The sequence below is a fragment of the Anabrus simplex genome, chromosome 3 (assembly GCF_040414725.1).
Source record: "Anabrus simplex isolate iqAnaSimp1 chromosome 3, ASM4041472v1, whole genome shotgun sequence".
Taxonomy (NCBI): domain Eukaryota; kingdom Metazoa; phylum Arthropoda; class Insecta; order Orthoptera; family Tettigoniidae; genus Anabrus; species Anabrus simplex.
Window position 1 is genome coordinate 519,919,339 of NC_090267.1, and position 24,285 is coordinate 519,943,623.

Below are 24,285 nucleotides of genomic sequence, written 5' to 3' on the forward strand. Positions count from 1 at the left end.
AGAACTTGTTTACACCATCACGCACATTATATATTTTATTGTAGCTTACAAACGATACTAGTCCAAGACTATGCGGCTGATAACCAAGTTCGATTGGTGGATTAAAATAGACGGTTGTTTCAGGTCCTTCTCCACGTACAGCAAACGTTCTTTCACTGTTCGTCATCACGTAGACACTAATGCACTTTCTCTACTGTCTGGGTTTGATATAAGAACATAAGACATAATCGTCCGCACATGCGTGTATTCAAGTTTTGCACACGGTTTTTATTGTAAACAATGTCTGCACTGATTCCGAAATAACGTATGAGCCCAAAAGGAGGAGGTAAATCTCCATAGCTATCAAAATACCATACTTTATATTTACGTTTTACATAAGTAACGTAATGAATTCCAGGTCCACGACTGTCGTCCAAGTTAGTTACGGCACTTTCACGTTCACGTGGGCGCGCTGGTAGTTGATCGCGCATATACACTCCTCGAAAATAATGAATTCCTAGTTGTTTAGCAAACGTAAAAACTTCATCATGCGTGAGAGCTCGATGTGGCAGTGCATTCAGTAGACGTTTTTTGGAGAAATGTAGATACCAAGCCCTTTCTTGTATGGCGCTAGCTTCATGTTCACACCTTTGCCTCGTAACGCAATTGCCTCCATCGTCTTGTTATGACGTTCACTCAACTGTTGTTTCGCTTCTTCTACAGCTTTGACAGTTCTCGCTACAGCACTAGCACCACCTAACAATGACCCTAAGCTGCTAAGCCAGCAAACAGCGCAGGAAGAAATCCTCCTCATTTTGGTACAGGAATAATTCGCGCACGTTTACTAAATATTGCTCGGCACTTTGGAGAATTTCGCGCCCTTGCTGCGCGTAACGCCTTAGTAATAGCTACACGAGGATTGTATTCCCCTCGAATAGCTTTTTGCGCAGCCTTTATAACATCTTTCCATCCAACAGTTTTTACTTCCTTCTTCTTCTTCATGTCGTTTGGATATCGTTGTTTCACCATGCTGTACACGACTTTACTAGTCAAGAGCAAATCATAAACTAACCGTTGCCTCTTGTTTCGTTTAATATATATATTACTATTACGTACTTAATGATTCAGTTATCATGAAGATTATAAAGCAGCAAGACACACTACCTGTTACCGACATTGTACCACATCTCTTACCTAGTTCTAGTACAACTACAAGAAAACGTCATGGAACGTTGTTTCCTTTTACTGTTCGATGTATTATATCAGGTCCTTCAGGATGCGGGAAAATAAATCTTTTACTCACACTTATTACTTCTGTAAATGGTGTACGCTTCGAGAATATTTACGTTTTCGCAAAGTCACTCTATCAGCCGCTATATACAATTCTACAAACTGTAATGCACGATCTAGTTAAAGATGGAATAAGATATTTTAAATTTAATTCGCATGAGCAAGTACCATCACCAGACGATGTGCTTCCTAATTCTCTTATGATCTTTGATGATGTCGCAACAGAACAGCAAAACGTTATTCGTGCATTCTTTAGTATGGGTCGGCATAAATATGTTGATTGCATCTATTTGTGTCAAACCTATTCTCGTGTGCCTAAGCAGTTGATACGCGACAACGCAAATGTTATTGTGCTTTTTCGGCAAGATGAGCGCAACATGCGACATGTGTATAACGATCATGTTAACACTGATATGACATTCGATGACTTTAAACGTATGTGTGCTAAATGTTGGTCATTACACCGTTACCGCTTTTTAGTTATTGATAAAGAAAGTGATGTACAGCATGGACGATATCGCATGGGTTTCGATCATTTTATATGCATTAACACAGAATTACAGTGACTACTTGATTAAAAACCATCATCATGTTAACATCTAGCAAGGAGATCGCAAAACATATCATCCAAACGCGAAACAATATTCGACGGAAACTTAAAGAGCTTAAACGTATTCAAGCAGACACGGATTTATTTTTAAAAACACAACTAAGTTCACCACTCAAAGAAATTTTTAATTCTACTTCATTACCGCAGTCTACTTCAAGTTTGGCTTCTATGCAAACATCATATCATAAAGAGAATCATGAAGAAGAAGAAGAAAAGCATGAACAAGATAAGGAAGAGAAGAAGCAGGATGTAGATACAGAAGAGGAAGAGGAAGATAAGGAAGAAGAAGAAGAAGAAGAAGAAGAAGAAGAAAAAGAAGAACTTAATGATACATCACCATCTAAGCGTGTTGAGTTTTTAACTACAGATGTTATTGCTGAAACACCTACTACATCGACGCAAAATCTACCATCTTTGTCTGAGGTTATGATTACACCAGAGTATCGCAATCAGTTTATAACTTTTATTCAAGATACCTATGGATCTCTTTTTTCACCTTATATAGAAAAAATTTTTTACAGGACATACTGACACTACCTACGGTATTCGCTACGAAGATGACTGTTTCTGGATAGGAAATTCAAATGTTAAGATCAATAACAACAAACTCATTGTAAAAGGTGTTACCTATAAACCTACGAAAGGACTCTTAGAACTTCTTTTCTCACGAATACCTGACAAGGATATAATTTTACAAGATGATCTTAAAAAATATAAAGCAATACTTTTTGCTACTGACGCAACACGACGTAATTACAAGAGAACGGAAGCTGTAAATGCGAATAAGAGTTACAAGTATCGTGAGTTTATTTCTAAGCTGTTTCCGACTGCACGTAGTCTTGATGTTATCTACAAGCCTTTGTTGCCGTATGTGTATGTAAGATACTGGAATGACCCAAATTTACTCGTTGAACTATTACAACTTTTAAGAGCATCGCAAGAGGCTGGTCACACTGGTCACGGATCAGAAGTTCTAGAAATAGAAAGAGAACTACGTTATGCCGGTATTATTTTGTAATGGCTCGTCAAGAGAAGATCTCACCTGTAAAGGTAAACATCGCACATGAGTTACATAAACCAGCACGTCACACCTACTGTCGCAGACGCGTTATTACACGAGGAAAAGATGATCTCTGGCAAGCAGACTTAGTAGAAATGATTCCATATGCCTCTAGTAATAAGGGGTATAAGTATCTACTTACTGTTATCGATGTGTACTCGAAGTTTGCTTTTGCACAACCAGTGCGTTCTAAAACAGCAGCTCAAGTTAAAGAAGCATTTAAACATATTGTTGAAGAATCGAAACGCTGCCCAAGGCTTCTTCAAACTGATCAAGGTAAAGAGTTTTACAACAAGGATTTTTCTTCTTACCTCAAGTTACTTGGCATTCAACACTACTCTACGTTCAGCAATCTCAAAGCAAGTGTTTTAGAACGCTTTAATCGTACACTCTAAACAATGATGTGGCGAGAATTTACAGCGCAAGGTTCATATCGTTGGATTGATCTGCTACCTAGACTTTTATCTACCTACAACGATACACCTCATCGCGCTATCGGAACAAAGCCACGTCTTGTTACAAAGAATACACCTCGTATAAATGCCATTCATCTTGTAATTAAAACAGCTGATCCACGTCGCCATCGCTTTAAAGAAGGTGATTTTGTTCGCATCAGCGAACACAAGTCTATCTTTGCAAAAGGATACACACCTAACTGGAGCACTGAAATTTTTCAAATCAGAAGTGTTAAGCTTACTAATCCAGTTACGTACGGTATTTACTTCGCGATCTCAGAGGACAGCCTATTGAAGGAGGATTCTACATCGAAGAACTGCAGAAAACAAAATATCCTGATCACTAATTAGTTGAACGTGTTATTCGACGTCGTGGCAATAAACTGTATGTTAAATGGCTTGGTTTTAATAACAGCTTTAATTCATGGATTAATAAAGAGGATGTACTTTAAATTTTATGTGTGTTTTCTTTTAATCCTCTACGTTTCCTTTCTTCTAAGTCAGTAGGACATACTGTAGGATTAAACAGCACCTGTAATATGTTTTGAAAATTCATATTTATTTTAGAATATATTTAAGTTATATACATTTTTATCCTTTGTCTATTTTACGGTCTTTGTCACTCAGTTTTCGTTTTATTGCACCAACAACGACAAGTGCTGCTATCTTCTGAGCAGCTAAAGCACTAGGTAATAACACACACACACACACAGCATAACTTTACGAAGCAGATTTTAACAGCTACACGACATACTCTATGCAGGCAGCATGTAACTACGTGTCAGGCGAACGTGTTCTAGGACCGCAGGGGAGAAGAAGCACGAAGAAAAGAAGATCAATCACTCTATTGATGAGTCCACGCCCAACATGCTTCCTCATCTTTTTCCCAGCAAGTTTCTTCACCTTTTCCTTGTTTACTCTCTCCACAGCCATAATAAGTGTTTATAAGCGAAGACAACTCGTTAGTTTTAGGTCCGTGATACAGTTTAATTAGTTGACATGTACAGCACTGTCTCACAGACGGTCTTCTACCTAAACTCACGTGTTCATGATGTAAACTACACGTTTGAAGCTCTGACAAAACAGGATCTTGAGTCCACTCACGAGGCACTATACCCAGGGGTAAATACCCTCTAGGACGATGCCTGTATGAACATCCGACTAACTCAGGGTTGGGCAGAGTGTGGGTTGTTGTCGGTTGGGTCAGGATAAAAAGTCGAAGTTCATACACTAAAATAGCAATCAATGACAGGAAATGGAGGTATAACACGAATGAGAAACAATCATGGGGGTAAGATGGATTTATTAATAAATATCCCCGATCATATCACATGAAAATAATTAAATCAAGAAAAATATAATTTGTAAAAAATGAACTCAAAGTATTAGAAATAAGTCGAAATTAGAACGTTAATTGAATGATCATACAAAATTTGACATTAAAAAAAAACAAGTTCATCAAAGAACATTTATATAAATCAAGACTGAGATTCTTCATATAGTCCAATGTTTATATTGTATGGCAACAAGTATACGCAAACACTGCCATGTGGTATTTCCGTATGGAGTTTCACACTATCGCATCCCAACGATACGGTTTCAAAGTTAAGTTACTCCCGAGAATCGTCAAACTATTTACGTAAAATAAAAGTTACATTATAAAGAAAGAAAAATAATTAAGACGCACTGGACGCTATATAAGTTATGCAAAATACTAGGGGCAAATCCTACACTGTATTAACAACAATTCAAATAATCAAACTAAACATATATATATATATATATATATATATATATACACACATCGGATATCGAGTAAAATCTTAAATGCTACACTGATTCTAATGTGAATCCCGGTTCACTGCAAAAGATCTAGACAGAACTAGAAAAACCAACAATACTTCAGCACTCCGGCTGTTCCCTTTAAAACAACGAGACAAGGTATACAATCACAAATAATAATGTAAAATATCATCCTGTAAGGGAAAACATATAAATAACCCTTGATATCACGAAGAAAGCAATGGGCTACATTGCCTTCTTCTGCTGCGTTTGAGCGCTCAACAGCGCGGTCATCCGTCATGTACTTCCGGGTAGATTACGAGCTGAAAAGAAATGTTGAACTCCACTATGCTAAAGATTGGATTTTGTCTCCCGAGGCCACCACAAGGAAATACTGTCTCCTTCACACTTACAGATAAACACAGGCCAGAAATCAGCTTGCTATGAGATAACGCCTTTCATCGGCTACACAGAAACTCACGTATATTCATTCCTTCTTAGCATGCTTCGGCCACTTAACAACATCAGATTCAATAGTCTGGAATTAACACTGTCCATTCCGATCACAATATACACTCGGAAGACACTAGGCAGGCACACACATCTGCACAATACTCTTTATCTTGTCAGGCATACAATCAGCCTGCACCAATACGTTATAATTCAGCATGCAATCTTTATCTCATTATTTCTCATGAATCCCACTGGCCTTTCCACATAATAAGACGCAGCTCGTGTCCTTGGCAGACCATCAGGCAAACAGAATCCAACTTAACTTCAAATATCATATTTTAACAACTGCGTTCTGCAGCTCCTTCTGTCAGCTTCTGTAAAATCATGCATCATGCAGAATAGCTACACCTGTCTCTCTGAATAACCGAAATAAAATGAACTAATACGTGCTTAACGTTGTATAAAAATGAACCTATCAATTTAGCCCTTCTAGCATATATTTAAGGAAAAGTCGGAATATCCTACGCTAAATAACATACACAAATAAACAACAACTGATCCTATCAATCCCTCATTTTCCCAAACATCTAATCATAAAGCAAAATGAAAATAAAATAAACATGCATTATTCTCGTATCCGAATCTATCATAGTAAAAAAATTAAACAAACACATGCCGTCAGGCTTACTTTACATGAAAAAAAAATTCTATCTACACTGCCCTAGTACCTTAACATAACTTACATATCATGCGATAAATAACACATGCGCCTTACTGTACTTACATTACGACTCTCGGGACACCAGGATAGCAGCTTACATCCCCACTGATTTAGGGATCTACACCATGTTAATCACAGCATTAACATGTGGGAATGCACTTCCTTCCTCTGCAGGCGTATCCATCATCTTGCTGGAAAATAATTCACTGGAACACAGAAGACTATAGTTGATAATATCTTCGCTGCTTAATGCTGCGAGCCGAAATACCCTTTCTCTTTACAAGATCAGCTAAACACACTGATTCACATATATATTGCACACTTCACTTAAAGGGTGAAAATATAGTTTGAAAAGCAGCACACGGTTCGTTACGGAAGTTACACGTGAAAACGCGCTCGTCGCGAAGTAGTGAAACAATAGCACGTTTCCACTACACTTGTTACTCAGCGGTCACTAAGCACCGTCTTTATCAATTGAAAGTAAACTCTGCCAAAATTATACTATTCCATTTACTCAAGTACAGTAAAATATTGCAACTGCACAATTTAAAGTATCATTGAGAGCCACTTACTATTACTGGAATAACACCACGTTAATCACGATCACCAATCAAAGTTTGTGCTTCCGCACTATCCAAGCATTTAACACAGAGATACAGAGTTGGTGCTTCCGCACTATCCAAGTCTAACACAGAGTGACGCTCTCCAGAGCTTGGGTTACTGAGGAGGCTTCGGTGACGCCATTAATGCTGGGGTTCCCAGGTGTCTGAACCAACCACCAATCAGAGAGTTCGTCATATATGATGACACAATACAATACTTATTGTGATATATTTACAAAACACAGCTCAAACACTAGCAAATCTCTTCCACCAATTTTTATATTACATTTCCAAATATATATGACTTCTGAAACTGTGGAAAACCGATTACCTACAGAAACTGACTTTATCAACTGAGCACGTTGGTCATCCTGGAATTAAGATTTGGCGCGGTGTGGCCTACAGGTTTGCCAAATCCTTAAGTTCCCATTGGCTGAAATATCTTGCTTGGTCAGCATCTAATACACGTGTCGATCCTTCCCACCGCTTGGGTACACTATCCTTTCTCACGGTCATACGGAAATATGAAGCAATATCCAGCAATTCACTGTCTTGCTCAACATCCGGTATCAACTATCTTGGGATACGATGCTTTAACATGTTAGACTGTGACTTTTATAAATAGATTTTACATATTGGGTCAAATAATATTCTAATTATTATTATGGGCCGGCAGGATACGGCTCAGCACCTTATCCCAAATCTTCTTTACAGCATTCGCAGCTACATTAACCAAAAATGCCTTTGGTAATGCATTTAACTCTTCTTCACTAAAAGTGTTTAGTTTCTTTTTGCATGCTTAAAACTTTACGATCTCCTTTTCAACTGCGTTACACTTAGTATCTGTTAGAAACGACATGATGTCTTTACTCTACAAATGTTTCTTTTACACTAAGGTTATTTCGACACTGCAGTTTACATATGTTGTTCACTTCCCGGCATGCACTGCAACACAACCAATCAAAGAGCATGCATACATGTTGTAAAGACTGTTTACTTGTTTCTCTTCTATGGTCTTTCGAAAGAGTTTTAAATGATGGGCACCCCAATTCATGCATGTCGATAATTTCACACGATGATGGTAGAAAATCACGCAACCATTCTTTCTTTTCACAACCCTCTGAAAGAACAAGATCTGCTCTTGACAAATGTGCATTCATCATTAAAGGTAGAAAGGGTATTCCTTTTTCTTCCCACTTTAAACCTAAATTGTTTTCAATCCACTGAGTCTGCTTTTTATCTTCATCTGTTTGCAAACAGTAAGGGAACGGTGGGCTAAATACTAAACTAACAAGTTTTGGTGCCCACAACACACTGCAATCTAACACAGCCACCTCTTTAAACACAAATTTGTTTCCGTTTACTTTAAAGCCTTGCACATCAACTACTAATGTTTTCGTCATGTTTGCACTCCACTCTCTATCACTGTTTCTCGAAGACTAAAGCTTTTAGTCAACGAACGGGTTTAAACATGCGCACCTACAATAACGTCATCGCTGCAGCATATGCAAACTCTTGTTTATATGATGCATACTTATTGCATTCCTTTACACCGACTTACTCTTAAGAAAACGGACAAGTCTAAACATGCATGATGACGTCATCACTGCAGCACGTGGTTACTCTAGCTCCCCCGATGTATGATTAAACTTGTTCGAATTTACCGCCACCACATTTCAACTAAAGAGTGTAGCACCGAGGTAAGCGATGTAAGATAGCGGTAACTGTGTTGAATAAAGATGGCCGTTTGTCAAAAAGAATTTTTCAAATTATCCGCTACTACATAGAGTGCGGCACTGCGCTCTCTTGATTAAAGATGGCGGATGGCAGCTGTTAGAAAAAAGCATCTAGATTTTCAATTGCTCGCTACTACGATAAAGATAGCAGCACGGTGTTCTGTAGTTTAAAGATGGCTGCTTGTCAAAAAAGAATTTTTTCAAATTATCCGCTACTACATTTCAACTAAAGAGTGCAGCACTGAGGTTTGCAATGCAAGATGGCGGGTGACAGCTTGTCAAATAGATTTTTTTCAAATAGTCCGCCTCAAAGGTAAGTAGCTAAAGAGGGCAGCACTAAGGTTAGCAATGCAAGATGGTGGATGACAGCTGTGACGTAAAAATTACCCGCCAGATAGCAGCACGATGCTCTTTTCATTAAAGATGGCTGCTTGTCAAATATAATTTTTCAAATTAACCGCCTCAAAGGTAAGTAGCTAAAGAGGGCAGCACTGTTCTCTCTGGATTAAAGATGACTGCTTATCAAAAATAATTTTTCAAATTATCCGCCACCACAAAGAGGGAAGCACGGTGCTCTCTTGATTAAAGATGGTGGATGACAGCTGAAGAGCACGTAGAATTTGTTTCCAAACAAGAGCACGTGGATTTTGCCGCCACCACATTTCAACTAAAGAGTGCAGCACTGTTCTCTCTAGATTAAAGATGGCGGTTGACAGCTGTCAGAAAAGCACATGGGTTTGTTTCCAAACAAGAGCGCGTAGAATTTGCCGCCACCACATTTCAACTAAAGAGGGCAGCACGGTGCTCTCTGGATTAAAGATGGCGGATGATAGCTGTCAAAAAAGCGCATAGGTTTGTTTCCAAACAAGAGAATGTAGAATTTGCCGCCACCACATTTCAAAGGTATCTAGCTAAAGAGTGCAGCACTGAGGTTTGTGATGCAAGATGGCGGATGACAGCTGTCAGAAAAAAGCACGTGAGTTTGTTTCCAAACAAGAGCACGTGGAATTTCCCGCCACCACAAAGAGGGCAGCACTGTGCTCAAAGATGGCTACTGTCACGTGGAATTGTCTGCCACCACAGGTATCTAGCTAAAGAGGGCATCACGGTGCTCAAAGATGGCTGCTGTCAAAAAACGCATTTTTCAAATTATCCGCCACCACATTTCAAAGGCAGGTAGCTAAAGAGGGCAGCACTGTACTCTCTTGATTAAAGATGGCGGATGACAGCTGTCGGAATAGCACGCGGATTTATTTACCGATTCAAATCTCGCGCTAGTGAGGTTAAGTTGGTAGTACTAAGGTTTTGACCCGCCAAGATGGCAGCACTGCCGATGACAGGTGACGAATTTGCAGCTACTGCGATAAAGAGGGCAGCACGGTGCTCTGTAGTTTAAAGATGGCGGATGACAGCTGTCAAAAGAGCACGTGGATTTTTTACCGATTCAAATCTCGCGCTAGTGAGGTTAAGCTGGTACCACTAAGGTTTAGGTCCGTCACGATGGCTGCACTGAGTTTTGCGATACGTTGTTGTCTGTCAAAAAGCACGTGGCTGTCAAAAAACACGTGGATTGGTTTACCTATTCAAATATCGCGCTAGTTAGGTTAAGTTGGTACTACTGAGGTTTAGGCCCGTCAAAATGGCAGCAGTGAGGTTAGCGATGCGTTGTTGTCTGTCAAAAAGCACGTGGCTTTATTTACCGATTCAAATCTCGCGCTAGTTAGGTTAAGTTGGGACCACTGAGGTTTAGGCCCGTCAAGATGACAGCAGTGAGGTTAGCGATGCGTTGTTGTCGATGACAGCTGTCAAAAAGCACGTGGCTTTGTTTACAAATTCAAATATCGCGCCAAAATTCAAATTTCCCGCTAAAATTAAAATTTCCCGAGAGCCTGAGGTGGAGGTGGCCGCCGAACTGTCCTATTATACTACTGAAGCTCCCTCCCACTACTCAGCTTATACTGCATTGGTTGTAAACAGTCAATTTTATTTCGAATAACATTTATTTACGTCGAGGATGAAAGCGTGAAAAGCAAGTGTCACTAAGAGACGAAGAAGCATTTATTCGTTGGTGTGAAGAAGACAGATAAATTTTATCCTTTTACGACAATGAGTCTGCAATTGACCGTACTTCGTAATGTTCAATACTGATAAAGAAGTATTTGTGTCGCAAGTTGCTTTTAAGTGGAAGCTTAAACACGTGATAATTTTCGTTTTTAATTTACAAAGATACATGCTTTAAGCGTACAAGCTACGATGTACAGTACTTTCCCTTGGATGGGAATGGCAGTAGTTCCATTTCTTAAAAATTAAAATTCCTGTTACTCATTCAGGAAAAACTAATTACATAATTGAACGAGTTTACTGCTTGATTTGTATAGTGTTGTTGTGTTGTTTGAATTTCCCTGTTCACTGAATTTGAAAATAGTATTTAAAACTTAGCAGGCGTCCGATGATTACTGCTAGGAAGTTTGACATCGAATGCGGGCATAGACATTTACTATGCGAACAAAAATGTGCGTGCCTTCAAACAAATAACCTCACTGATGTTATTCCCGGTGAGTTTATCAGACAATTTAAACCCAAGCAATCGCACCTCTTAAAATTTTTAGTGAACATTCTGATTCATTACGTATATTACAAAAATATTTGACATTGTAGACCTCTTTATTGTATGCGGTGAAAATACGAACTTAAATTAATTTAAATAACTTATTTCTTACAACGTACGTTGAAAATGATGAGGATTTCGGCCTGCATTTCGCTGCACTGATTGGTAGAACTTCGCCCAACCTTCACGGCTTAAGCAGTGCTGGGACCAGTGGATGAAATGCCCAGCTTTCACCACATCTTGGGTGAAACCAGTGGCCCTTGCTTTCTGGCAACAACAGCAACCGTACTTGACGCTAGATGTCACTTGCCACTGATCCCCGGAGACGAGGCAGAATGCAGGTATTAGGGAATGAAAGGATGTCACAGGTCAGAAGAGAGCATGAGTTGACCAACGAAGATGAAAGTGGCACAAGAGCGAACCCCACTGTCGGCACCCTTCAAGATGGTTTTCCGTGGTTTCCTATTTTCACAGCAGGCAGATGCTGGGGCTGTACCTTAAGGCCACGGCCGCTTGCTTCCTGCTCCTACCACTTTCCTGTCCCAGTCCTGTCTGTGACGTAAAGCAAATTGCAAAAGCAGGTGTTGAGAGACTCCGGGGCAGGGAATACCGTGGTGCAATCTGCTTTGTTCCGTTACTTCAGGTGCATGTGTACTGATCCGTATCGTCATCTTTTTCAGTCGACTCTACCAGAGTGGTGCTGGACCCACTGCCTGAGGATCCGTCGTCAGATTACATCAATGCTTCATTCATTAGGGTAAGTAGTGCTCTGCTTCTTCTGCCTTGCCCACACACGGGCGCTTGTGTTCTTGTCTCCAGCCCTGCTCTCCTATTTTCTAACGCTACATTGTTCTATGTCATCCGCGTGAAACAAGGTCCATGGTAGTTGTACAGAATTGCTGACCCTGTGTTGCACACTGACGAAACTAAAATTGGTTTAAAGCCATTCGAGGCTACGTTAAGAAACCTACATATTTATGCAGCCAACAGTTGCTCAGTCCTTTCTATGCTGCATATATTACTTCCTCTGTCCTCCCTTTTTCTATTTCACTTCTTCACATTGTAGATCGGTGATCTGTTTCGTGCTCGATCTGAGATAACTATCCAATTAGAGACAACCTACGGTTCTGCTGTTCCCTGTTTAACATGGCTCGTTTTTCCACCTATTCACTCTTCTTTTACTGTTATTTCTTAGCAGTCTTTAGGTGGCTGTCACTTCTGTTGCTTAAAATCCATTAATTTTCCTTACTTCCTCGTCTTATGGCTTGATATTTACTTACTCCTATTAGCAACTGGATTATCCGTGTTAGTTAACATTTCGGGGATTGTTACCATATTTAGGAGAATTCTACTAGTGTTTTCGTGCTTTGAGCCATTTCTCACACAAAAATACAGTGACGCTGTATGTGTTGATTGAGAATACAGCGTGAGTGTCAGAAAGCAAGGAAAAAGCAAATCTCTTAGTAGGTGTGTCTATACTGGGGCTTCTTCTGGTACTGTCACAGTTCCCCACTGCCAGAGGTTCCACATCCACGTTTCGACTGTATTCGTGATGGAAATAGCCAATTTTCCTGTGTTAAGTCTTCACATGACTTCCCGGCACGACGTGGTATCTTGAACATTGCCCCAAAGGTTCCAATAGCACAACACTCTTCAATACACGCCAACGAGTTTCGAATGAGAGCTCATGATATTTTAATTTCATTTTCAAGTCCTTCGTGGCCCCTACGTTCCTTTTGCCGATAACTTCATTCTTACCATTAGTACCACCACTACTATATCTAGAAAAAAATCAGAAGGATATGTTAAGAACACAGCGAGATTTTCTATGATATTTTTAACGAAGCATTACGTATGTACAGTATACTCAAGGTTATAATAGAATACTGTAACAATTCACCACCATGCCCAGAGGCATCTCATGAGTCCAACAGACAATATATGCCGTTTTCCGCGACATTCTGCGACATATTTAGTCATAATGAGTATTTTTCGCCCACACCGGGGTACGAGTGGCGAGGAACCAGCTTGAAGGCCAAGGGTCTAGCTACGCGCACAGAGAGCTATGTACAGTGAGTCCTTGGGATCGCGCTCCCACTTCGCAGACAGAGAAGAGAACAGCCACGCCAAGCGCAGGAGAACATTTGCGTCAGAAGACGGAGTCTATTACAGTGTTTTAACACAAGAGCTGGATATTCTCAGCGATTTCCCTGTGTATCGACTGGTGCCAATTCATAATATTCACTTGTTAATAATAATAATAATAATAATAATAATAATAATAATAATAATAATAATAATAATAATAATAATGAAAGTTTTGATTCACGTTATGGAAATTTACGAGTAATGTCTCATCTGAACCGGCGTATTTTATGCTAATTAATGACGTCAGGAGATGTACTACACAATAAGTGTATCAGTAATTACGCGCTTTAGACAGGTGGGCGTAAATGGAAACCAGATATTAGAGGCGAGCCACGCGACAGAAACTAGGAACTCCCCACGATACAATAGTCCAAGCGCCAATTTATAAAGGAAAGCCTACGAAATTACGAGAGGTCCAACGATGCGATTTGAATCAAACTCGATCAGTGGGAAGTGGAATTTTTGGGCTACAATTTGACCACTCACACGACTCTGAGAAATCATTATTAACGAATTTTCGCAAGGGTGCGGGGTTTACCACCACTCTCGGCGACAAGGCGGTTTCACTATATAAGAAACCCCAAATAGTCCATAGTATGCCATTCTGATACATCCTACCGCAGTTGTTACGTGTTAGCTGTGAAACTTCATCGGTCAGTGTGAGCCAGTGTGCTCAGTTATTGTAATTCAATGTGACTGAAAAATGTTGTGCGCTATCCACTTTTAATTATTGTGTTCAACTTAAGTCTGTGTTATATCAGATAATTCCACGTAAATATATAATCCAATCGTGCAGGATTGTGTGTTTGAGTAGGTGCTGGTAATTCCCACATTAAAATATTCACATATTAAGGGAATGTAGCGTCAGTGGCGGCTCACGTGTATAACATTTAAAGAGCGGGTAGCTTCTATTGATTGTGTGAACGTAGTGAGATGCCGATATGTTCTAAGAATGATTAGTTGCCATGATTAAGTCAAGTGCAGTGTCGGTAGGCGCTAATCGAACTAATTGGAAGTCCTATTATAGCCTGGGAATAGTGTCTGAGTGAAAGTGCGACGCTCATATAAAACAAAGGAAATCACTGACTGTGATATGTTATAGAGGAAAATGAGTAGCGAGCTACAGACACTTAATCGTTACTCGGTTAGTTCACTTGTCTCTAGTCATAGCAGGTTATTTGATGATGCATAAAACATTTACATCATTAATACATTTCCCAATTGCCTATATGTTCGAGAGTGCTCGTCGAACCCAAGAAAGGAATCTACGAGAGTCGCGCCTTGTGCCTGCATTCATCACATCAGGGACCACACAGAACATCCAACTGCACTCTGCGGATCAAGCCATCGTGCACGGGACCCAGAAGAAGAATATGAACCAAGGACTCACCAGGAACGAGGCTTCCGTGATGGCAGCTTAAATCCCCCAGCTGAACCTTCTGATGACAGCAGACTACAAGCAGAAGCGTAAAGTACATTCCATTGTTCTAAGCATGAATTTCATACCGCCCGTAAAATGTTAAATTTGTGTATACAATTTTCTCTAACATGGAAACATCTCGACAATAGTTTAGCGCCATGGGCGTGTTTCGAAGGGAGTGAAGCTTTTTATTAATAGGTCTTTATATGGATTTCTTCTGTGATTGGAGTAATCACAAGTTTATCCCCTGGAACTTCCTGCATGAATTAATTATATGGCCCCTAGTGTTTGTTGTGTGTGAGGCATTTTTAGGATGGGATTAATACTTCAACAGACGTTCTGAATCATTACAGTTCCATTAGTCGTTATGAGTCGTCATAATATTTCAAGTATAACTTGTTTCATTGCTTCAAAAGTAAAGCAGGTGTTACGCCCCCTTTTAATCTTAAGGCTGCAATCAGGTGAAGGTGAAGACACTATTCGGGATGCGATCCATGATTTATGTAGTACAGAAGTGATGTGGTGTTAGTTAAATAGAGTCTTATAAATGAATGAACAATGTGGTTTGAGATACTAGTTTTTGAGGTTAGGAGAGATGGCTCGTATGGCAGTGTTTGAGACGACAGACCGAAAGATGAAAGAATAATATGAATATTATTATCATAGACTTAACTGACATGAGGAAATGCGTGTCAGGCACTGACCATCTAGTGCATAACAAAGTATCAACGCGAAGATCCATGGTAGGCCTAGCAAGCCAGTTGTAGCGTCTTCAAATTGCTTTCAACAATCAAATGAGCCTCGGATGGAGATCAAATAAAATACTGAAATTGACAAAGTCTTCGAGCAGATCGGCAGGTATGACGGCCAACATGGCTCCGATGAAAGACAATGTAAGAATTGGGACTAAGAATATTTTGACCCTGACCTGAAAAACTGAAGAACTTATCGATATGATGAAGAGGAAATATCTATCCATATTGGGAATGAGTGAAATAAAATGGAAAAAGGCAGGTAGCAAGATTCTCAGAGATGGCTACAAATTAGTATGGAGTGGACGCGAGGAAGAGGCCAGAAATAGTGTAGCTTTCCTGATAACAAAAGACATGGACGCCATTACCGAAGTCTCCTATTAAAATGATAGGATAATTAAATTATCCATGCAGCTGGAGTCCACAAATTACACGGTAGTGCAGGTATATGCACCACAGGTTGGATGTAGCGCTCAAGAGAAGGAACAATTCTGTCAAGATCTAGAAGATATAATTGATGAAGAAAATGTCATCATCATTGGGGACTTAAATGCACAAGTTGGGACAGAGAGACTTGGTTATGAGGAAATCATTGGACCACATGGGTTTGGGAACAGAAATGCAGAAGGCGAACAACTGCTTGATTTGTGCAGAAGAAATGGATTGATCATCAAAAGTACCTTCTTCCAAAAACAAGACAGCCACAAGATAAGATATACCTGGGATGGAAAACATAAGTCTCTCATCGACTATGTCATCACTAACAAAGGAAGTGGGAAATATGTAACTGATGTCAAAGTTATCCCCAGTGAGAGTATGGACAGTGATCATAGATTATTGATTGCAGACCTAAATCATGTGGCTAACGCAACCCCAAAGAAAAGAAAAAGAAAACGTAAAGTGAAGACTTGGAATTTAGAAGAAGCCAAGCTGAAGGAAGAATATAAAATAAGGATACAGAGACACTTACCAAAAGGGGAAATGAATACAGTAGAAGAAGAATGGAACATTTTTAAGGATACTTTGGTAGGTGAAGCTAAAGACCTGTGTGGAGTAACAGGATCGACCATAAAAGAAAAAGAGACACCTTGGTGGAATGACTGAGTCAGATTGGCTATAAAAGAGAGAAATTGGGCAAAAAAGATGCTAGACAAAGAAAAGCAAAGAGATGCACAAGATCCAGGTGACCAAGAAATAACTAAACTACAGGAACTCTACGGGGCAAAAAAACTCACAGCTAAGAGGAGAGTAAGAGAATAGAAAGAGAAAAAATGGAATGAGTTTGTGGAAAAGTTGGAAGAGGACAGCAGAGGAAACAAGAAACTTCTTTACAGAGTAATTAAAAACAGGCGAAATAATTTAGAAGACATCAAGGTAATAGAGCAGGACAGTGGATCAGTAGCACGAGAGGAAGATGAAATCAGGAGAGAATTCAAGACCTTCTTTGACAAGCTCCTGAATGGAGAGGCATCAAATGTAATTCAAAATAGAGAAGAATCTGGAAAAAGTGAAGAGCCCAGTAAAAATATGGAGCCACCAATCACATGGTTGGAGATAGAGAAGACCCTTAAAAGTATGAAGAAAGGGAAAGCTGCAGGAATAGATGAGTTAAGTGTGGACATGTTAAGAGCAGAAGGAACCCCAGCAATCCAATGGCTATATAGACTCCTAAATGTAGTATGGCAGAAAAATACCATCCCAGAAGACTGGAAGAAAGGTGTAATTGTACCTATGTTCAAGAAAGGCAGCAGACGGAAATGTACCAACTACCGTGGCATCACTCTACTCTCTCATGGACTAAAAATTCTGGAAAAATTTATAGAGAATAGACTACGAGAAATTGTAGAACCACTTTTAGAAGAGGAACAATGTGGCTTTAGGGCTGGAAGATCAACAACAGATCTTATATTTGCTGTCAGGATGCTGATGGAAAAACATTGGGAAAAGGGAAGCCTCTAGATCTACTGTTCCTTGACATCGAAAAGGCCTATGACAGCATACCAAGAGAGCTTATTTGGGAGTGTCTGAGAACGCTTGAAGTTCGAGACAGTCTAATTTCAAAAGTTAAAGCGTTTTAGAGAGAAAACCAGAGGCTGTGTACAAGTCGGTTCTGGAATATCAGACTGGTTTGAGACAAAAAGGGGAGTACAACAAGGTAGTGCTTTGTCGCCCCTATTATTTATCATTGTAACGGATACCATATTAAAGGCGCTAAAAGAAAAGGGGCTACAAGACTTAAATGCTTTTGCATTTGCAGATGATGTGGTAATTTGGGGTAAATCAGAGAAAGATGTGGAAGAGAGACTGCAGAGGTGTAGTCAGGAGTTTGAGAGATCAACAAGGCTAAAACGGTGGTGTTGAAGGTACAGAAGGGTGACAATCAGCCAGAAATCATGCTAAATGGCACTAAGCTGGACAGTGTCTTTTTTGGGTAGTATAATGTCCAAGGATAACTTAGCTAAATATGAAGTAAATAGTCGAATCAACAAAGCAATACATTTTTACCTCCAAGTAAGGCAGCAACTATGGGATAAACAAGTATCACTCAAAGCCGAGATGACACTGTATAAATCATACTACACCCCTATCTTCACATACAGCCTGGAAACCGCTACGTTAACAAGAAAAGACAACTCGAAACTCCAAGGTGCAGAAATGAAGTTCCTACGCACAATGATCCAGAAGACCAGGAGGGATAAAATCAGGAATGAAAAAGTCAGAGAAGACGTAAGACTAGAAGACTCCTTACTCCAGAAGATCCAAAAGGCAAGACTGAAGTGGTTTGGTCATGTGAAAGGAATGAGGAAAGGAAGGAGTATGAAAGAGAAATCAGGGGAAAGAGACCAGTGGGCAGACCTAGAGAACATGGACAGACTTAGTGAAGAAGGATGTAGAGGAGAGAGGTCAGGATTGGGAGCGGATTGTGAACGAAGAATGGTTCATGGACAGAACAAAATGGAAGGGGCTCGTATACCACACCTGGGAAACTGGAATTGGTCAACGATGATGATGATGATGATGATGATGATGATGATGATGATGATGATGATGATCATAGTAAGGCTGACTAGAGCCGGGTCATTGATAAATGATTTTAGTAGCATTAAATGATGATGTGCCTGGACAAGGCGAAGGACGTACGAAAGTGAAAGTTTTCTCCCAGCTGTCGAAAACAGACGGCCGCTCAAAGAGAGATTTACGACCCTCTAACGCGAGTGAATGCTGAGCCCAAAGACGGGTTCGCTCGGCTGTCAAAAACTCGGAACATTCATACGAGAAGTTCGTTCCACCTGAACACTGTGGTAAGAGTCACATGCCAATTATATATAACCACAACGTTGTAGACTCGATGTTTCTTTAGATGAGGTGATTCCACCCATTTTTCTTATTGAATTAGTTCGAAGATAGGAGTTTCAGATATGCACACCGATACCGAAGAAACATGGGTTCCATACCATGTAGTATTGATAACCTTGGATCAATACCAGGAGACCTGGGTCACAATTTCTATATGCATTCTTGTGTGTAAAGTGTATTATTTGTCATTGTAATTTCAGATGATTACTCTTTTCATATTCATGTGATTATATTATTCATTGACGTTTATGGTGTCTTACAGGAATCCAACGTTGCTTGGGTCCACTTTGTGATGTAGTATGATAAGATATCTTGGAGAAACATGCATAAGAGATACTGTAATAATTCATTAATGTAGCCAAGTATATATTATGCAAAATACAGCGATATGATTTTCATGATTATGGGAATGTGCGTAACTGTGATCATTAAATACTTCACCACCATGAAAGATACGGAATAATTTGGTTCGTTTTCCGAGCGGTGCCATCATATGTTTTGTTGCGTAGTAATATAAAGGATACCGGAGGGTATCGATAATAAAATAAAGGGGACGCCCTTATTCACTGCGAAGTGTAAGTTCCTAGGTGCGCGTATACAAGATGATTGGAGGTGTCAAATGATGCTCGGATATATAACAGACTGACATGGGCAAGGGGGCACCCACCAGATAGTTGATTTATTATATGTAATTGTAGGGCATTGTCTCGTGTAAATTTATTATGTGACTATCAGTTTATTAAAATTAATGTTTTTGATTGGGAACAAAAATCCTTCTTATTTCAGAAGTGTAGTGTATTCCTCTCATGTTATATAACACCTTACTTCCATTATATTAAAATTTAGTGCCCATTTTTATCAAACAGTCCATTGCCCGTATGCTCTTGAGCTTAGCCGTTGAGACAGTGAAAGTAGGGAGCATGGGGCTCGATGCCCGGGATATGTAATTGTAGGGCATTGTCTCGTGTAAATTTATTATGTGACTATCAGTTTATTAAAATTAATATTTTTGATTGGGAACAAAAATCCTTCTTATTTCAGAAGTGTAGTGTATTCCTCTCATGTTATATAACACCCTACTTCCATTATATTAAAATTTAGTGCCCATTTTTATCAAACAGTCCATTGCCCGTATGCTCTTGAGCTTAGCCGTTGAGACAGTGAAAGTAGGGAGCATGGGACTCGATGCCCGGGATTGATCTCCAAAGCTCTCATCCTACAGATTTCCATTCAAGATTTATTTGTGAAACTAAGTTACATAAATGATATCCTGTTGAGCCCGGGACAGGTGCAGTACATGTTTCATAATAAAGCCTTGCTCCAGCTGGTAGCAGCTTGTCAGGGCTAAAAACTCAAGGACATATTTATCAGGGAAGGAGACCTTTGGTAGGTAAATATGGAGAAAAGGGCACCGTTAAAGATCTGAACAGTCGTCTAGGCGCAGAAACTGTAAGTTTCATACTCATCTGGATGACGGAGGAAGGCTTGTATTTGCTTGCCATTGAAATAGTGTCTGTGTTGGAGTGTAAGAACATTCTCAAGCTACAATAACTCACTCACAAGAAGTCATCTGACGATCAGTGAGTTGCGATGAGGCTGGGGCAGAATTGTGATGTCTAGAAGCGTCTAGTAATAGCCTAGCACGAAAGCAACGGATGTGTGATTCATCGCCTTGTTGAATATTGTGGCTGTCTACATCTATGACTGAGCAGTCCTGTGTAGGTGTACTGTGTTCATCTCAAAAAGGGATAGCCAATTGGATATCTGCGTCCAACAGCATCACCACAACTGCGTTCGACCAACGCATAACACTCAATCACGACGCTGCAATTGAGAAACCCGTCTTCTGGGAAGGAAAAGCTACCAAATAGTACCAAATACATGGAGCAGGCCTTACAAACAAGAAATAAATATCTCAGAAACCATTCATGGCTTCCTTCTGAATAGAATGAACGCCTTATAACATTAAGACTCCTCTTAAATGGTAAGCAACGCATATGTTCCCACAATGGATTCTGATGATGACAACAAATAATCATTCTATTTGGACTCGACTGCGCCCTGTCAACATCAGTCACCGCAATTTTAATGCCAGATTAGGGATAGATCATAAAGTATGGGAAGGAAGGTATTTATTTAGCGTATGACACCAAAAATAAAAACACTCAATCAAAAATTAAATATACATTACACTATGTAGGTTACAATTTCACCATCAAACTCTGCAAATAGTCTATAAAAGAAGGATCTGGGTCAAGAAAGTATTTTGGGTTACCCTGATAAGCACTCAGGTGGCACTGTTCCACTATATGACGAACTGTTTGCTTAGGGGCACCGCAGCTACATTCCGGGGAGGGAAGTTTGCTCCATTTATAGAGGAAGTCAGCGCACTTTCTATGGCCTTTCCTGATGCAATTGAGTGTTGTCCAGGTTTTGCGAGGTAGGTCAAATACTTTTGGTATTCTTGTAATACAGGGGAAGTTCTGATACTCAGCTGGAGCCATGGAAGTCCATTCTTGAATCCAATCCTGCTGCAGGATGAATTTGTCAACCAGGATTTTGGCAGTGCTTATTGGTGGATTTCTGGAACGAAGTCTGTTGTTCAAGGCGTTGGGTATATCTCCATGAATTGGCAGACTGGAATTCCTCGACAGCTTCTGGTACTCACAGAACAAGGCATTCTTTCTCCGTATGTGAGGTGGAGGAATATGGCTCAGAACTGGTAGCCCAGAAGTAGGAGTAGATTTTATGGTTCCCGATATAATGCGCAAAGTATAATTTAGCTGTATGTCAACCAGTTTTGTGTAACAGCTGTTCAGCCAGACTGGAGAGCAAAATTCTGCAGTTGAGAAGACAAGGGCAAGGGCTGAAGTTCGCAAGGTCGAAGCAAAAGAATCCCTGGTGGTGTCACACAGTTTGTGGTTGATATTGTTCCGTGACTGGAGTTTTTTTCATCTTCAGATGTTCCTTGAAGGACAGTGTTCTATCAAGGGTTACTCCGAGGTATTTTGGGTGTCTTTTGTGAGGAATTCTAGTGTTCTGGAATTTTCATTAAGTTCACGGTGGGCCAGTTTGTTGTTGAGATGGAAACATGCGACTTCAGTTTTACCCAAACTTGGCCTAAGTCTCACTTATGAAAGTACTGATCTAAGGAGGCGAGATCAGCTGTCAGCGTATCTCCGTTGTTCTCCATATATTTGCCCTGCGTTGCGAATGCCCAGTCATCCGCATAACCAAATGCTTTGGAGGCTGTTTTCGGTAAGTCTGATATATATGTTAAACAGCAGAGGTGCTAGTACTGATCCTTGAGGAGGACGGAAATTAGGATCCTTTCCTTACTTGCCTTGTTTCCCAAAATTAAACTAAACGTCCTGTCTATAAGTATGTTTTCGATGAGCTTGGCGATTTTCTTGCAAGGTATTACTCGAAGCAGTTTGTAGATGAGTCCTTGTCTCCATACTGTATCGTATGCTGCAGTAAGGTCAACGAACACAACTGAGGTTTTTAGTTGATTTTGAAAACCAGTTTCAATATGTGTGGTCAGAGAGAGAACCTGGTCTGTTCAACTTCGATTTGGGCCAAAGCCCGCTTGTTCAATGGGTAGATGGTCAAGAACTACTGAGCCAATTCTGTTGTAAAGAAGTCTCGCCAGTAATTTGTAAACCACACTCAGAAGTGCAGCTTTACCTGGTTTGGGAATGGCGATGGTCTTTGTCTCTTTCAGAAGTCGAGGGATGGACCCTATTTCTAAGATATTGAAGTAGAACCCTGCTAACTAGATCATTGCATACTTCCCAACATGCACTAAAATTTCTGAGTGAATGCTATCGAAACTAGGGGCTTTTCCTGATTTCACATCTTTTAAAGCCGTAGTACCTTCCTCTCGAGAGAATGGACAAGAAAATCTGCTGCTCCTCAAGACTGTCTGATTTCAAGGCTCGGATTTCCCTTTTGATTGCAGTGGTATGGTCGCGATCTTTCGGAGCATTTGAACTTGACACGATATGATATGCAACTTTGTTGTAGGGTTTATAGGAATAGTGTCTCGAGCTACTCGGCTCCATCTCCTAATTTCCTTAACAAGGACCATGTCTTCCTGCTTGAATGTTTGAAGTCGAGGTTTTCAACTGTTTCTGTCCATTTCTGTCGGCGAGCAGTGTCCAGGCTGTGTAGTATCTGATCATCTGTGCTCTTGTCTCCAGTTGTTTGGAATTCTTGATACAGTTCTTCGCTAGCTTCGCTTCATCCAGGAATATATTCCTTTCGATAACCCCCAGGTATTAACTTCTTTGCTGTGCTTATTACGGCACCTATGAATTTCTCATAGATGTCACTTGTTGGGGGAATCCATCCCAATACCTTTTCAAGCTGTTCAGTAAAGGCAGGCCAATTTGCCTTTCGGAACTTCCAGCGTGGATGAGGAATAGTTGAAATAATAGAGACTTTTATTCCGATATCTATTACAACTGGCCGGTGCTGGCTATGAGGAAAGCTGGAGAGAACTTTTCGCGTAACTGGTAGGTGGGTGCAGTTGTTAGTAGACACAATACACAAATCAGAATTAGACTCTCATCCCCATGCTGCTGGTCTAAAAGTGAAGAGATCTTTAGCATCATAAAAAGATAGCGGTTGTGATCCTCAGCCCATGAAACCAAAATTTCCCCATTCTCATCACTACAAGTGTATATCCATTGTTAATGATGACTGTTAAAATCCCCGAGGTGGACAGCTGGATGTGGCTGGTGTTGCAGAACACCAGGGGGCCATTGCACAGCTGGAGGTTATACACATTGGTGACTGTAATGTCTCTTATTCTGGTGATCACAGAGTGGATGTTTTCAGCAGTACTTGTAGTGCACAGCGAGGCATTTTCAACAGCGTGTCTTACATATGTTGCGACCCCGTATGCATGATGGAATGTAGCTCCTAAAAGATCATAGCCAGGAATTTTTCCTCCAGAGTGCAGTTGATCTTCATCTGCTGCATGAGTTTCCTGGATAACAATGAAATCAATATTTTTATCGATGGATATTCTCGATAGTAGCTCGCCCTTAGCTCGACTCATTGCTTCTTTGTTGAGCTGGAGAATTCTGATTATTGGTCCTAGATTTCTATATAGCGGTCCCTTAGAAGAACCATTTCCATTAGATTTTTTCATTGTGATGAGTGTTAAGCCAGGAGAGCACTAGGGTTATCTGGCTGTCGAATGCAGACGTTCAATTCGGTAATGGAAAAATATTTTCTAACTACCTTAGCAAGGGCACCACGGGCAGGAATCAGCTTCACCCCCAGGAAGGTATTATTTTCAAGGA

The 24,285-nt window shown here is 40.2% G+C and overlaps 1 protein-coding gene across 1 annotated transcript in view; it reads left to right on the top strand.

The window, feature by feature from the left end:
- The window catches only part of LOC136866889 (receptor-type tyrosine-protein phosphatase H), an 819,913-nt gene that overhangs the window by 674,564 nt on the left and 121,064 nt on the right, over positions 1 to 24,285 (top strand). Inside the window, exon 17 of the mRNA XM_068227107.1 lies at positions 11,977 to 12,053. Coding sequence (XP_068083208.1) covers positions 11,977 to 12,053 — 77 coding nt within the window. The remainder of the gene's footprint in view (positions 1 to 11,976; positions 12,054 to 24,285) is intronic.